The sequence below is a fragment of the Sitophilus oryzae genome, unplaced genomic scaffold (assembly GCF_002938485.1).
Source record: "Sitophilus oryzae breed Bouriz unplaced genomic scaffold, Soryzae_2.0 scaffold_1009_pilon_pilon, whole genome shotgun sequence".
In the NCBI taxonomy this organism is placed as follows: domain Eukaryota; kingdom Metazoa; phylum Arthropoda; class Insecta; order Coleoptera; family Curculionidae; genus Sitophilus; species Sitophilus oryzae.
The window spans coordinates 278,004-295,575 of record NW_022145626.1 but is presented as its reverse complement, the minus strand read 5'-3'; the positions used below and the strand labels follow the sequence as shown (position 1 = coordinate 295,575).

Here is a 17,572-nt window from a genome sequence, read left to right as displayed (position 1 = left end):
GTGTTCACATAATTTTGTTAATTAAAAAAATACATAGTTCCGTTAGAAATACAATTATGGATAATAAAATAATACCGGTTTGGAAAAGGTAGTAGAAGAAACTTTTTAATCTACACAGCTATATTTAATAAAATATCGATTATTATTTTAGCGTGAGATAAAAATATAATGCTCTAACTTTTAAATTTCATGTCAAATATTCATGAAAGCCTCATACTCACTATGCGCTGTTATGGTTCGTCGATGCGGTTTGTCAATGCATCGATTTGATGCGCCAATGCGTCTAGACAATGGGTTGAATCGCAGTTCGGCGGAATATCAGTTTTTGGGCGAACCATCATAATCGTAAAATCGTAATTCACCGCTTTGAAAATGATAAATACAATGGGCGAATTTCCAAACCAACTAACGAATTGCATCAACGACGAACAGCATCATACTCATTATGCCTGCATTGACCCATGGGCGCATCAACTCGCCGCATTAGTGCATGGTGAGTATGGGTCTTTTAAGTGTTACATTGTTGGTGTCATACTTAACATGTATACATATTGTTGTCTAATACGCCCTCTAGCAATGACACGTCAGTGGTTTATAATAGACATATATGCTAAAAACTAAAGTGAATTTTTTCAATTATGTCTAATTTAATCAGTTTCTGTTAGAATGACAATATATAGTAGTTATTCATATTTCTAAAAACATATTATGCACAACATACTATGTCATCGAAAAAAAAAGACACTTAGCCCTTGAACCTGCAATTGTTGATAATTTTTGTTAAGTCCCACCCATATATTTTATTTATTAAAAGTTGACATACAAGTTTGTCAAAAATTAATATTTAAATAGAAATAATCATTTTTTTTCCATTTACATGGTAAATATATAGGTATCTATATTAGAAGTGGGCAAAGATTGATCGAATCGTTCATTTGAACAAGCATTAAAAATGAATAGTGAGACTCGATTCACCGCTTATAATACGGTTTGTTCAATTGAATCGTGGCCAGCATGGTGTGGTATTGTTAAGAAGACAAAGACTCGGCTTGAAAATAAGCCAGGAGTAAACGCAAAACTTCTATTGAAAAACGGCATACACAATATAAACTACTACAATAAATTTTTATACCTTTGTCGCAACATATACACAAATACAGCCAGCAATACATCCTGAAATGTCTGGATATCTATACATGTATCCATAAAATTTGAATCAATGAGGTTACATACCTTTTCTAATATCATTGAAATATCATTTGAACGAACCAATCGTAAGCCATCATAAAACAAGAAGAAGAACCGTAAGAATTGAATCGGATGACAATGCGACTCTTTCATTTCCACGGCTCGTTCGTTCAAAGAATCGTGAGAATTGATTCTTGCTTACAATACGGTTCGTTCAATTGGATCATGGCCAGCACGGATCCATAAAATTTGAACGAGTAAACTGGCAGCCACTGGCATCAGTCTTACGCCAGTCGACTGGACTTGTAATGCAGACATTGTCAGTCTTCTTCGCAGTCATTGGCAGTCGCTTGGCAGTAAAATGATATTTATGCAATACATGTACAGGGTGGGCCAAATAGGACGCTTTTAAAGGGAAATACCCTTTTCTATAGGAGATAGACGAAAACTAATATCGGTGTCTGAAGCTCAATTTTTGTCAATAACATGATGGTGAAAATCGCATATCGATATCTGTTACCGTTTCGGAGTTACGGGGTGTTTTTATAAATGTGCATTTTTAACAAATCGCTGTATCTAACTTTTTTGCTATGGAAAATTTTGTATTTTTATGAAAATATTTTCAAAGCAACTTTTTACGTAGAATTTAATGGTTTAATTATAATTTTTTTAAAATCAATAATTTAAGAATTATCAACAGAAGATTTGATTTTTTATATGGGACACCCTGTATATTTTTAACTCATTGAAAATAATTTAAAATTACCTTTCCAAAAATATAACATACTTGATATTTTGTTGAATTTCTCTTTGAGATAGAGTTTATAAAAATTCGCCCACTCTAAATAAGTAGACTTTCGACGGCGCCGGCTGTAATGGAAAAAAATGTTAGCTGTGAGCAGCAATTAAACCGAAAATAATATTTGCAATGAGAGATGCAGAATTTTATAACAATTTAAACTATATTTAACTAACATCAAAATATTTAAACTATATCTAATAACAACAAAAATAAATAACAAACCAAGACCGTCTTCTCTTATGGACAGAAGGGGCCGTTTTTGAACATTTCTAGCGGAATTCATAAACTCGGTGGGGGGTGAAAGACACCCTCCCATAACAACTGCGAACTATTTCTAATTCTTGTCTAGATTATACGGGCAATTTAAAAATAAGAACCTTTATTCTTCCGCAAAGATATCTATAAAATTAAATCCATAGGCACTAAGTCCGGCGGCCTTGACAGCCAACGGCTGGGATCTTGGTTAGCTATTCAAGTATGTTTGAAATTGGCTGCAAAAATTTGCTAATAATTTCAGCGTTCTGAGGCGGTGCCTCGTCTTGCTGGAAAAATATGTTTTCGTGTTCCATTAGGAGCATAATATCATCAACAAGAGGTTTAAAAGTGGCGAACTTTTAAAAATTCTGTATTTCGAAGGGGATTATAACAAAATATCAAGTGTGCTATATTTTTGAAAAGCTAATTTTAAGTTCTTTTCAGTTAATTAAAAATATACAGGGTGTACCAAATAAAAAAACAAATATTTTGTTGATAACTCTTAAATTATTAATGTAAAAAAAATATACTTAAACCATTAAATCCTACGTAAAAAGGTGCTTTGGAAATGTTTTCATAGAAATACAAAATTTCCCATAGCAAAAATGTTACAGCGATTTGTTAAAAATGCACATTTTTGAAAAACATCCCGTAACTCCGAAACGGTAACTGATATCGATGTGCGGTTTTCACAAACATGTTTCTGATGAAAATTGAGCTCCAGTTACCGATATTAGTTTTCGTCTATCTTCTATAGAAAAGGGTGTTTCCACTTTTCTATAAGCATCCAATTTGACCCACCCTGTACATTTTTTACCCATGCGAGATACGCGTTGGCTCGTCACTAATCTACCTATATAATAATCTTATATACTATCTATATCTTTTTATTATAAAATAAAAAAAATATATTGTATATATCACTTCTATAAATAAATCTTTTGAATTATTTTTATATAAATCGCTTAACGAAGGTAGGTACTCGCATTCGATGACAACAAAATGTAAATGTAATATGAAACGTTAAGAAACGTCTTTTTAAAAATATTGAATATTCAAATTCAAAATTCCACGCCTACCTTTTTATCAAAAGAATTTATATTAATAAAAAAGAATATTATTCACGGGTTGTTTTTCTCCTTTTTTGTTCTACATTGATTATAAAGTTTGAAATCGTTTTTTAATATCAGTTTCATAAAAGGTTTGATTTTGTTTTATCGAAGTTTTCGAAAAGGCATTCTTTTAATAAAGGTAAACACCCCACAAAAAACGGATCCATTTTACTTAACTTGAAGCTATAATTATGACTATCATTAAAAATTTTCATTTGTGGTGGGTGGGAAATTAAAATTTATTTATTTTTCAGACTCGCTGATGAAGTGTGCATTATATGACATTTTTTATATAATATACTATACAGGGTGAGTCTTAAATAAGTGCAAATATTTTTAGGGATAATGTACAGGGTGGGTCAAATTCGACGCTTTTAAATGGAAACACCCTTTTCTATAGGAGATAAACGAAAACTAATATCGGTGTCTGGAGCTCAATTTTTGTCAAAAACATGATGGTGAAAACCGCATATCGATATCTGTTACCGTTTCGGAGTTACGGGGTGTTTTTCAAAAATATGCATTTTTAACAAATCGCTGTAACTTTTTTGCTATGGAAAATTTTGTATTTTTATGAATACATTTCCAAAGCACCTTTTTACGTAGAATTTAATGGTTTAAGTATAATTTTTTAAAATAAATAATTTAAGAATTATCAACAGAAAATTTGATTTTTTATATGGGACAACCTATATATTTTTAATTTATTGAAAAGAATTTAAAATTACCTTTCCAAAAATATAACACACTTGATATTTTGCTCGATTCCTCTTCGAGATATAGAGCATATAAAAATTCGGCCGTTTTAAATAAGTAGGCTTTGAACGGCACCGGCTGTAATGCAAAAAAATTCTAGCTGTGAGCATCAATCAAAACGAAAATAATATTTGCTATGAGAGATGCAGAATTTTATAACAATTTAAAATATATTTAACCAACATCAACACATTTAAACTATATCTAATAACAATAAAAATAAATAGCAAACCAAGACATGAGATTTTGCTACAGGTGTTCGACAGATCGACCGTCTTCTGTAATGGACAGACGGGGCAGGTTTTTGAAAATTTCTCGCGGAATTCGTTAACTCAGTGGGGGTAAAAGATACCCTCTCATAACTGCTAAGTATTTCTAATTCTTATCTAGATTATACGGAAGAATAAGGAACCTTTATTCTTCAGCAAATATATCATTAGCACATAAGCACATAAGATTAGATCCATGGGCACTAAGTCATGCGGCCTGGACGGCCAACGGCTGGGATCTTGGTTAGCTATCTAATTATTTTTCAAATTGGCTGCAAAAATTTGCTGATAACTGCAGCGTTCAGAGGCGGTGCGTCGTTTTGCTGGAAAAATATGTTTTCGAGTTCCATTAAGGGCATATCATTAATAAGGGGTCCAAAGCCTACTAGATAAAAGTGGCGAACTTTTAAAAATTCTGTATTTCGAAGGGGATTATAACAAAATATCAAGTGTGCTATATTTTTGGAAAAGTAATTTTAAATTCTTTTCAGTTAATTAAAAATATAGAGGTGTCCCAAATAAAAAATAATATTTTCTGTTGATAACACTTAAATTATTAATTTAAAAAAATTATACTTAAACCATTAAATTCTACGTAAAAGGTGCTTTTGGAAATGTTTTCATAGAAATACAAAATTTTCCATAGCAAAAAGTTACAACAATTTGTTAAAAATGCACATTTTTGAAAACACCCCTGTAACTCCGAAACGGTAACAGATATTGATGTGCGGTTTTCCCCATCATGTTTTTGATGAAAATTGAGCTCCAGACACCGATATTAGTTTTCGTCTATCTCCTATAGAAAAAGGTGTTTCCATTTAAAAGCGTTGAATTTGACCCACCCTGTACAGGGTCAAATTCAACGCTTTTAAATGGAAATTTTCATCAAAAACACGATGGTGAAAACCGCACATCAATATCTGTTACCGTTTCGGAGTTACGGGGTCTTTTTCAAAAATGTGCATTTTTAACAAATCGCTGTAACTTTTTTACTATGGAAAATTTTGTATTTCTATGAAAACATTTCCAAAGCACCTTTTTACGTAGAATTTAATGGTTTAAGTATAATCTTTTTTAAATTAATAATTTAAGAGTTATCAACAGACAAATTGATTTTTTATTTGGGACACCCTCTATATTTTTAATTAACTGAAAAGAATTTAAAATTACCTTTCCAAAAATATAGCACACTTGATATTTTGTTATAATCTCCTTCGAAATACAGAATTTTTAAAAGTTCGCCACTTTTAACTAGTAGGCTTTGGACCCCTTATTAATGATATGCCCTTAATGGAACTCGAAAACATATTTTCCAGCAAAACGACGCACCGCGTCTGAACGCTGAAGTTATCAGCAAATTTTTGCAGCCAATTTGAAAAATAATTAGATAGCTAACCAAGATCCCAACCGTTGGCCGTCGAAGCCGCCTGACTTAGTGCCCATGGATCTAATCCTATTGTTGCGAACCGGTGTGGACTCGACCTAACCTCACAATATGGCCCGCCCTCGGATGACCTTAACATCGCATAGACACCGCAATGATTCATTCGTTCGAGAAGAATCGAGACCCACTAGAATGGACTAGTACATACGAGAACATTCGAAAACCTTCTCTATGCGCCTAACGATCTATGGACTATTCTTGATTTCTTTTGCTGTAGGTATAAAAGCCGGCGGCAGTGGCCTAGAGAGGGCAGTTATAAATATACCAGTGCAGTTGACGCGCAAAAATTCAAAATAAATTCTTAGTTATAAATCGTTTGTAAATAGTTCTATAAGTCTTTTATCGTTATTGTTTTTGTTAATTAGTGTTAAATAAATAGTGTTTAAATAAATTGTGACTTTCTATCCACACGGAACCGACGAAAAACGTAACAATTGGTGTCAAGTGTGGCGTGTGTGATAGACTAGAAAAATAAAGACAGACAATGGCTCCGAAAAAAACATTGAAAGACTTGAAAGTGTCGGAATTAAAATGCATACTGGAAGAGAGAGAATGTGAGACAGATGGAAAAAAAAGCATTTTACAAGCAAGACTAAGAGATGTTCTGATCGAGGAAGGTGAGGATCCTGACACATTTTGCTTTGAGTTGGAAGGTGACCTTGACTAGTCCTTACAAAAATTAGAAGACAGTTTGAATGATAAAATGACAGAGAATTCTCAAAAATTAGACGACAACTTGAACAATTTGAATAGTAAAATAATTGACTTGGAAGTTAATTTAGAGAGAAAATCAGTGATAAAATTAATATTTTAGAAGATAAGATCGCAGAAAATTCTAAAGACATACAGGCCAGCTTTAATAATAAAATACTTAATTTAGAAGAAAAGATAACAGAAAATTCCAGGGAATTAGAAGAAAAGATTATAAAGAATTCTACGGAGCTACAAGACAAAATAACACAAATTGAGGACGATGTAAATAAAAAAATCGAAATTTTAAAACAAGAAATAGCAAAGGCAAATTCACCAAAATGTCAAGAAACATCGGAGGCACAGAAACTAGTCGAAAATAAGTATATCTCAAAGTCAGTTATTAAGCCTCCACAGTTTGACGGAAAAACCGCTTGGGCCAATTATTTTTGCCAGTTTGAGGCCGCTGCGAGAGCGAACGGATGGACAATCGCTGAAAAGGCTACCGCTTTGACTGTCGCACTGCGAGGAGATGCGACTGATATCCTGCAGACATTGTCACCATCGGAACAGGGAGATTATCAGCAATTGGTACGACATTTAGAAATGTCAACATTCTATCATTCCCAGCTAAAAAATCGCATTCAAAAGTCAAATGAGTCTCTGCAGGAGTTTGAAGCCGACGTAGCCCGCCTCGTTCGCCTTGCGTACCCTGCTATGCCCGAAAATGTTATGGAGCGCTTAACAGTACAGGCTTTTATTGATGGTTTACGTGACAACGAGACAAGGCAAACACTTCTTTTAGCTCATCCAACGCATTTGGGAGATGCCCTAGCACGTGCCCTGGAATTTGAGGCCGCGAAAGAATGCTCTAGGTCTCTAGGATTTGTACGGGCTGTTGAGGAGAGTTCCGACGATTCCAAAGTGGAAAGGATTGTGCGGAAAGTACTGGATCAGTATATGAGCAAGAAGGGGGGACCGATTCGCTGTTGGAATTGCGGACAGATGGGAAATCGTTACAAAGAAGAGAAAGAAGTGAAAGTCTTAAGGACGACTGTGGTTGGTGATAGTTGGCAAACCGAAGATCTTGCAAATGACCAAATCAGTGATCCAGAGTTGGGCTTGGTGATTAACTGGAAAAACGCGGACCAGAGACCAACGTGGGAGGAAGTTTGCAGATATTCGCCGAATGTGAAGTCGTACTGGTCCCAGTGGAATTCATTGGTAATAGATAACGGATTACTTCGCCGTGTGATTGAGAGACCAGAGGGACAAGAAGAGAGAAGGCAGATCGTCCTTCCAAAGAAGAGGGTCCCGGAAGTCTTGGAGGAAGTTCACAATGGAACCAACGGAGGACATCTTGGTGTTACCAAGACACTTGGCAAGCTGCGTGAACGGTTCTACTGGGTGAACTGCAAAGAAGATGTGAGGGCCTGGTGTAAGAAATGTGACATTTGCGCAGCCATTAATGGGCCACAAAAGCGTGGTAAAGCCCCTATGCGCCAGTACAATGTTGGTAGTCCCTTCGAACGAATAGCGATCGACGTGGCTGGTCCTTTCCCGGAGACGAACGATGGCAACAAATACATTGTGGTAGTAATGGATTACTTCAGCAAATGGGTCGAGGCCTACGCGTTGCCAAATCAAGAAGCGTCCACGATTGCTGATGCCCTTGTTAAAGAATGGATCTGCAGGTTTGGTGTTCCCATGGAGCTTCATTCAGATCAGGGAAGAAACTTTGAGTCCAATCTGTTCCAAGGCGTCTGTGAAGTCCTGAACATCCGCAAGACCAGGACGACTGCTCTACATCCACAATCCGATGGGATGGTTGAACGCATGAACAGAACTATCAACCGTTATCTGGCCAAAGTAGTCTCTGACCACCAAAGAGACTGGGACAAATTTCTTCACCTGTTCCTGTTGGCCTACCGTTCATCCGTCCAAGAATCTACAGGGCAAACTCCAGCCAGCATCGTTATGGGACGGGAAGTGCGCCTACCCTGTGATCTGAAATTTGGTTGCCGACCGGGAGAAGAAGTCGCCGGAGAAGATTATGTCCACACACTACGTCAAAGGATGGACGACATTCATCAGAGAGTCCGCCTAAATATTCAAAGTGCTAGTGACCGAATGAAGGAACACTACGACATTCAAGCTGAGCATGGAGGATACCAACCAGGGAAGTTGGTGTGGCTATATAACCCGCAGAGACGTCGTGGGTTATCTCCGAAGCTACAATCCTCGTGGGAAGGGCCATACGAAGTCATGGATAGAATTAATGACGTCGTATACCGTATCAGAAAATTGCCAAAAGGAAAACCGAGGGTAGTCCATTTCAACCGTTTGAGCCCCTACCAAGGCGAAATAGAAGATCGTGCTGGGACCGTGAGAACCTGCAGCTTTGATCCCCCTGATTCGGAGATGTCCTTTGACGATTTCATGGCCCGATACAACAGCAGTGAGAAGGCTCGCTATGGTGTAACCAAAGAAGATCAACGAGACCTCTTTTCCGTGCCTCCTGATTATTCGCTCGCTCATTGTGTGGCTCGAGATTTGCGGATGTCCAGAGGAATCGCTGCGACGTTCAATGAGAAGTTTGGGCGTGTCGGAGAACTACGCCGACAGGATCCAGAGGTTGGAAGCGTCTTGAGGCTAACCGACAATGCACATGGTCAAGCAAGGCACATCTTCTACCTGGTCACCAAGGAATGGTCCCCGAGTAAGCCGACTTATCTCAATCTATGGAAGACCCTGATTGAACTGAGAGAAGCCCTGCTAAACAACAACATTGCACGATTAGCCATTCCGAAGCTGGCGTGTGGACTCGATGGTTTGAGTTGGCGTACAATCCGGAACATGATTGAAGTCTTGTTCAGATTTACGGGAATCGAGATCCTCGTTTGCTGCTACAACCCAAAGCTGAGATCGGGAGAGAAAACTGTAGACTGCTATTTCTACCAGACTTCGCAATGTACCAGGGGCCAGCTTTGCAAATACCTTCATTCACCGTATAATCTCGGGACGAGCATGTACCTAAGAAGGGGGGCAGTGTTGCGAGCCGGTGTGGACTCGACCTAACCTCACAATATGGCCCGCCCTCGGATGACCTTAACATCGCATAGACACCGCAATGATTCATTCGTTCGAGAAGAATCGAGACCCACTAGAATGGACTAGTACATACGGGAACATTCGAAAACCTTCTCTATGCGCCTAACGATCTATGGACTATTCTAGACTTCTTTTGCTGTAGGTATAAAAGCCGGCGGCAGTGGCCTAGAGAGGGCAGTTATAAATATACAGTTGACGCGCTAAAATTCAAAATAAATTCTTAGTTATAAATCGTTTGTAAATAGTTCTATAAGTCTTTTATCGTTATTGTTTTTGTTAATTAGTGTTAAATAAATAGTGTTTAAATAAATTTTGACTTTCTATCCACACGGAACCGACGAAAAACGTAACACTATGGATATATTTGCGCAAGAATGAGGTTCCTTATTCTTCCGTATAATCTAGACAAGAATTAAAAATACTTGGCAGTTATGAGAGGGTATCTTTTACCCCCACTGAGTTAACGAATTCCGCGAGAAATTTTCAAAAACCTGCCCCGTCTGTCCATTACAGAAGACGGTCGATATGTCGAACACCTGTAGCAAAATCTCATGTCTTGGTTTGCTATTTATTTTTATTGTTATTATATATAGTTTAAATGTGTTGATGTTAGTTAAATATATTTTAAATTGTTATAAAATTCTGCATCTCTCATAACAAATATTATTTTTCGTTTTTAATTGATGCTCACCGCTAGAATTTTTGCATTACAGCCGGTGCAGCTCAAAGCAAAGTCTTAATAAAAGCGATTTATTTTAATTTCTATCTTCGAAGAGTACTTTTAGCAAAGGAAATATCAAGTGTGTTATATTTTTGGAAAGGTAATTTTAAATTCTTTTCAATAAATTAAAAATATACAGGGTGTCCCATATAAAAAATCAAATTTTTTGTTGATAATTCTTAAATTACTTATTTTAAAAAAATTATACTTAAACCATTAAATTCTACTTAAAAAAGTGCTTTGGAAATGTTTTCATAAAAATACAAAATTTTCCATAGCAAAAATACAGGTTGCTTTAATAAACATGTGCCATCTCGTAGGGAGATTCCTCACGTAAAAATAAGATTTATTTTTCATATCAACATAGGTCCGATTCTGCTTTGTTTAATAGCTTCAGGGTGTTAAAGTCTTAATAATCTTTCGATTTATTTTAATTTTCTTCTAAGTACTTTTAGTGACTCAAATGAAATTTTGAGGGAAAAAGTTACTATAAGTGCTACATGTTTTAATAGAAAAAAGTATCGATAAATTCATCAGGGACGTGCACAGGGGTTATCACTGGAATATTTTTCAAAAAAAACATGTGCGCCACTGATTTTTTTCTTTTGATATCAAAATTGTGTATGCGGTTTAATGCCAATTAAAAGTTATCTCTTGATATTTTGTTGAATTCGGCCTCCTGGATGAGATAAACGCAATTTTATTAATCACAATTAATAGAAATAAAATTAATAAATTATATATATCACCTGATATGGTCCAACCTAAAGCAATTTCAAATAAAAAATAATGGCATTTGAGATAATTACAAAAAAACTAATTTTAAAAAGTTTTAACATCCTGTAACTCTAAAACTATGCATTTCCATACCCATGTTTATAGGAACTTTTTTTCATATTTTTTGATGAGAAATTAATGAGTACTTATTTAAAACTTTCGCAAGTTAATGATATTATTTTTTTTAAAGATTCCTAGACTTGGAACAAGGCAAATTAGTAAAATTCAGTTTATTTCATCAATGAGGCCGAAATCGACAAAATATCAAGAGACAACTTTTAATCGGTATTAAACTGCTTACACTATTTAGCTAACAAGCGAAAAAAAAGTCAGTGGCGTACATACCTTTTTAGAAAAATATTCCAGTGATAACCCATATTGCACGTACCTGGTGAATATGTCGACACTTTTTTAGCTTTAAAATATGTCGCATACCTTTTACCCGCAAAATTTCATTCGAAAAGTTAAAAGTACTTAAGAGAAAATTATAATAAATCAAAAAAATATTAAAACTTTAACACCCTGTAGCTACGAAACAAAGCAGAATCGGACCTATGTTGATATGAAAAATAAATCTTATTTTTAGGCGAGGAACCTTCCCACTAGAGATGGTACATGTTTTTTGAAACACCTTGTATAACTTTATATCAATTTTACCAGAGAGAAATTTATTTTTGAAAAAAATCTAATCTTGAAAATGAGAACTTGAAACTTGAGAATCTAGACTTGAGATGAATCCAATCTTATTTAAATTTTCAAATTATTTTATATTTCCCAATTATTTCTTTTCCGCTAGTAATAAAATCTGAATATTATTAAGGATATCACTCTAGTTAATATGTACTTTTTATTATTTCAGGTACCCTTACATCGACATGGAAGGTCTGTTATATTACTGGTCTTTAGAAATTATTGTTTCTATACTATTGGGACCCCAAAATTATATCGCAGCTAAACAAAAACTAACCGATAGGATAGATTATTTGTCTTCGACATTGCGTTTGGTTTTCGAAACTAGTTCAAAATTAATGCTTATATCCACTAAACTTGCTGCTAAATATAGAATCTCGAGGTAAGTAGGGACGCCTTTAATAAAGTAAAACATTTGCAGTAAAATATAACTAAACTAGCGTGTACCAGCGACTTCGTTCGCGTCGAATTAATCATTTGTAATGGTGATGATAAAGCAAAGCAAGAATTTCCATTTACATACAAACTGGATAAAATTTTCTCACATTTATGTCAGCATGAGAAAAACAATATGGTGATATTATATAACTTGGTAATATTTGAGGGGTAGTTTCATCTCGTTGGAATTAGACTTTCGAAAAAATCCGTTTGCCAAAAATAAGCTTTTTACGTCAAGCAGTTTAAGCAGTATCGTGGTTAAGAAATTACCCAACTTTTTGGAACACCCAGTATGATTTTTTAAAAAATTTCAAAATATGTAAAAAAACCAAATAAATTATGCTTGTCCAAGCGTTTTCCCGAAAGACTAACCTTTTTTTAAATAACAAATATTGTAATATTTGAGGGGCGTTTTCACCCTCTTGGAATTTGAGATTCGAGAAACCCCTCCTTATCGAACCTCTACACCCCACAGTCAATCCGTTTGCCAAAAATCAGCTTTAAACGTCGAGCAGTTTAAGCAGAATCGTGATTACTCAATGATCATATTTTATGAAACACCCTGAATAAATTTATAAAAAATCTTAAAATATGTAAAACAACAAAATAAAATATACGTGTTTAAGAGTTTTTCCGAAAAACTCACCGGTTTTTAAATAAAAAATAGTTTAATATTTGAGGGATAGTTTCACCCCCTTAGAATTCGAGTTTCGAAAAATCCCTTTCTATCGAACCTCTGCACACTAAAGTCAATCTGTTTTCCAAAAATCAGCTTTTTACGTCAAGCGCTTTAAGCAGGATCGTGATTAATCAATGACCAGATTTTTCGAAACCCCCTGTATACATTTTTAAAAAATCTTAAAATATGTAAAAAAACAAAATAAAATATACGTGTTTAAGCGTTTTTTCGAAACTTGACCGTTTTTTAAATAAAAAATATTGTAATATTTGAGGGGTGGTTTCACCCTCTTGGAACTGGAATTTCGAAAAATTCCTTCTTATCAAACCTCTACACTCTAGAGTCAACCTGTATGCCAAAATTGAGCTTCTTACGTTGAGTGGTTTGAGCAGGATCGTGATTAATCAGTATGTCAGTCACTTAAGGATTTTATATATTAATATAGATAAAGAAAATACGGTGTTTCGAAAAACATGTGCCATCTCTCTTGGGGAGATTCCCCACGTAAAAATAAGATTTATTTTTCATATCAACATAGGTCCGGTTTTGTTTCGTTTCGTAGCTACAGGGTGTTACAGTCTTAATATTTTTTCGATTTATTATACTTTTCTTCCAAGTACTTTTCCCGTTTCGAATGAAATTTTGAGGGTAAAAGTAACTATAAATGCGACAGATATTAAAGCTAAAAAAGTATCGAAATATTCACCAGGGACCTGCATATGGGTTATCACTGGAATATTTTTCTAAAGAAAGCACGTACGCCACTGTTTTTTTCCTCTTATAGTAGTTCTCTTTTTGCTCTCGAAATAGTGTAAGCATGATAATGCCGATTAAAAGTTGTCTCTTGATATTTTGTCGATTTCGGCCTCCTTGATGAGATAAAGGCAATTTTATTAATTTGAATTGATCCAGTCTTTAAGAAAATTAATATCATTAAGTTGCGAAAGTTTTAAATAAGTACTCATTGATTCCTCATCAAAAATATGAAAAAAAGTTCCTATAAACATGGGTATGGAAATGCCATTATTTTTTTTATTGAAATTGCTGTAGGTTGGAATAATAATAATTATAACTAATAGTAATAATATTTAATAATAAATTAGCAAAATAAATAATTTATTAATTTTATTTTTATTTTAATTTTATTAATTGTGATTAATAAAATTGCGTTTATCTCATCAAGGAGGCCGAATTCGTCAAAATATCAGGAGACTTTTAATTGGCATTAAATGGCCTATACAATTTTGAGATCAAAAGAAAAAAGTCAGTGGCGCACATGTTTTTTTTTTGAAAAATACTCCAGTGCTAACCCATATGCACGTCCCTGGTGAATTTATCGACACTTTTTTAGCATTAAAATATGTAGCACTTATAGTAACTTTTATCCTCAAAATTTCATTCGAATCACTAAAAGAACTTCGAGGAAATTCATAATAAATCAAAAGATTATTAAGACTTTAACACCCTGTAACTACGAAACAAAGCAGAATTGGACCTATGGTGATATAAAAAAATGTTATTTTTACATGAGGAATCTCCCCACGAGAGATAGCACATGTTTTTTGAAACACCCTGTATCTGTTTATCAGCGTGTGGTGTGGTTTGGTTTGTTTTGTCTTCTATGCGGTATTGCCGGATTTTGCATCAAAATTTCAAAACCACAAGTAGGTGCTTACGAAAAATATTGCATCTAGGGTTATATATTATACATATATACATACATATATGTATTGCATATAGGGTTGGATAGAAAATTTTTTCTAATTAGTTATTCATTTTACTACAGCTGTAATAGATTCTTAAATAACTGTTTAACAGAAATTAGTATTATTGAATAGCTTAGATAGGTATATTATCTCCGTTTATTATCTTACTTCTCGTAAGAACCGGCAACATTGTATACCTCTTTTTATTTTTTTGTCTCTCTGTCTGTCAACTGGTCGTATATATTTATCTCTGTCGTATGCGTTAAAGAACAGACCATGGAAATAAAGTGACCAGGGCTAGTATAAGCGAATCTATTATGTTAATAAAATCGTGACTTGATTAAAGTAAACTCATTACTTTACACTTCTAAACACGAAATATGCATAAGTATTATTAACGAAATTATATATCTATTTATAACTTTTATTTTCTTGTTTTTATTTCGACACACAAAATTAATTTTAACAAAGTATTAATTACATAGGAAAAGGAATTTCACGATTTCGCATCTATTTTGTTTTAAATATCGTGTTTTAATTATTTCGCTCATTTTATTCAGTGTTTTATTTATTTCATTGCAAACTAAAAAAGGATAATAAACGAAAATTAATTAATTAAAATTAAATTAAACAAATTTGAGATATTATTGACTACAGGGTTTATTTTAAAATTTTTAGTATTATTTTCTACCTATAAGTTATTCTATTCTATAGTAGGATAGTGAGACATATATCCTTAAATATGTATAGGGTGATTCAGGGCGACGGTATGTTAGACGTTTATGGAGAACCGGTAATTTTTTTTTGAAAATTTGGGTTTTTACATAAAGACACCAGCTCCACTTTGGAAACCACTTTCATATCTTATAATTTTTCTATTATACTAACCTATTTTCTAATAGTTATTAAGATAAAAAATAAAACATTTGTAAAATTTACAAAAAAAATGTTAGTGAATAGCATTGGTAAAATCATGAATTCAACATTTTGAAGTTGAAATTTGAGAAATATGTTTTCATTAATATTGACTTTGGTTTGGTTTGGTTTAAATTTTATTATTCCTTTACACGTTATTTCGACACAAAAAAAATATTTTAGCAGTATTCATTATAGTAAAAGAGCAAAAGTAATTTCTAGATTACGTCTTTAATTTGTTTGAAGTATGGTGTCTTATTTATATCATTAGAAATATTAATGAATATATTTCAAACTAAAAAAGTCTGATTGAATTTAAAAGATTAAGCAAAATTGCATGATATAATAGTTGAAAATATCCGTATCTTTCGATATTGAAATAGAAAAATAAATATTACCTAAAAATAAAAAAAGGTCGCCAACTCTCTGTATACCGGGTGCGTCCTCAAAAGTGGCTCACCCCTATAGCTTTTTTTATTTTTTAATTAAAAAACGATATTTGGTATGTTAGTATATGACATACATTAGGATCGATTGACGTATTCAATTGTTTTTGGTCACTTTCTCTTTCACCGGAAATGACTTCAACTTTTGATTTTTAAATGGCACCCTCGGTATTTTATTACTTTATTCGATAAAAAATAACATTCTGAATAGAATGACATATCATATGTCAACTTTTGACATTTTCGCATGTGGTTTATTTGAAATTAAAACTTCCGGTTCCTAACGAAAATTTGACTCGAAATAAGTGTGTGGTATCAAATTATTCATAAAAAAATACTTTTTCGAAATATGCTAATGAGCCACCCTCGTTCCATTTGAAAAAATTGAGATATGATTAAAAATACAATTTGAGCATTTTCTAACTGGCCAGGACAAGACACTAAAAACATTAGACGATCAAATCTATTTTTCCAAGGCTCCTTGATTAAGAATATGTGTTTTTATTGTAGCCATGGCACTCTAGAATGAATTTTAAAACACGATTTTCTATTAAGCGAGAATGTCGTTGAAAAGTTGATATATGATATATCATTCTAGTCAGAATGTGATTTTCTATCGAATAAAGTAATAAATACCGAGGGTGCTATTTAAAAATCAGAAGTTATAGTCATTTTCGATAAAACAGGAAGTGACCAAAAACAATTGAATACGTCAATCAATCCTAATTTATGTCATATACTAACATACCAAATCTCGTTTTTCTATCTGAAAATATAAAAAAGTTATAGGGGTGAGCCCCTTTTGAGACGCACCCGGTATAGTATGGCACTCAGCGAAGATAATATCCGATAATTCCAAAGTATAATTTTAATACATTAAACATATTTTGACGCGAGTTTCCTAAATAAATTTTTGAATGATTTTTCATAATTTTTGTGTATACGATAAACATTTTAATGTTAGGGTATGAAATAAAAATATCCTAAATTGTTTTATAAAAATTCTCATCTATATATTTATTTCCTATTTTTTTCCTAAAAAAATCCTTTGTAATTCCTTTGATTCTAATGTATTGATAAACGGACATGCCCGCGGTGACGGCTATTCCGTATTGTATCTTAACTTCGAACTGAACTCCAATTAAACTACCTTAATGAGAACAGTTTATACTAAAGCACCTGAATTGTGTCCCGACTCAAACTCATCTTGAACTGTTTCTTACAAGGGATTTTGTGTAATCCCTGTTGTGTCAAATACACGTGGTTAACAAATTAATTACAACAAATATTTGAAGACGGTAAGACCACATGGGATTTTTCTTTCGGATAATTGGCAAGAATGTTTGTTACACAAAATTTATAGGCTTGGTGCATTCTCCGTCGGTGCTGCCACCGTCGGATAATATCGTAGAAAACTAGCATATAAAAATACACGGGTTTAAATAGCGAGTATACGAAAAATTTATTATTTAATTATTGTAAGTGTTAGGAAGTATAATTTGTGAAAATAAAAATAAAAAAGTAAATATTTTGATATCTTCGGAAGGTCTAACTTGTATTATAATTTATTATT

At 33.5% G+C, this 17,572-nt stretch overlaps 2 protein-coding genes across 5 annotated transcripts in view; one reads left to right on the top strand and one right to left on the bottom strand.

Moving 5' to 3' along the window:
- LOC115874104 (BDNF/NT-3 growth factors receptor-like) overlaps nt 1-17,572 on the bottom strand; it is a 269,157-nt gene that overhangs the window by 83,922 nt on the left and 167,663 nt on the right. The window lies entirely within an intron of this gene.
- LOC115891846 (cytochrome P450 315a1, mitochondrial) overlaps nt 1-17,572 on the top strand; it is a 79,834-nt gene that overhangs the window by 34,370 nt on the left and 27,892 nt on the right. For all 4 annotated transcript variants that reach the window (XM_030912445.1, XM_030912436.1, XM_030912453.1 and 1 more), the window contains exon 5: nt 11,985-12,197. In XM_030912445.1, the coding sequence (XP_030768305.1) occupies nt 11,985-12,197 (213 nt within the window). The remainder of the gene's footprint in view (nt 1-11,984; nt 12,198-17,572) is intronic.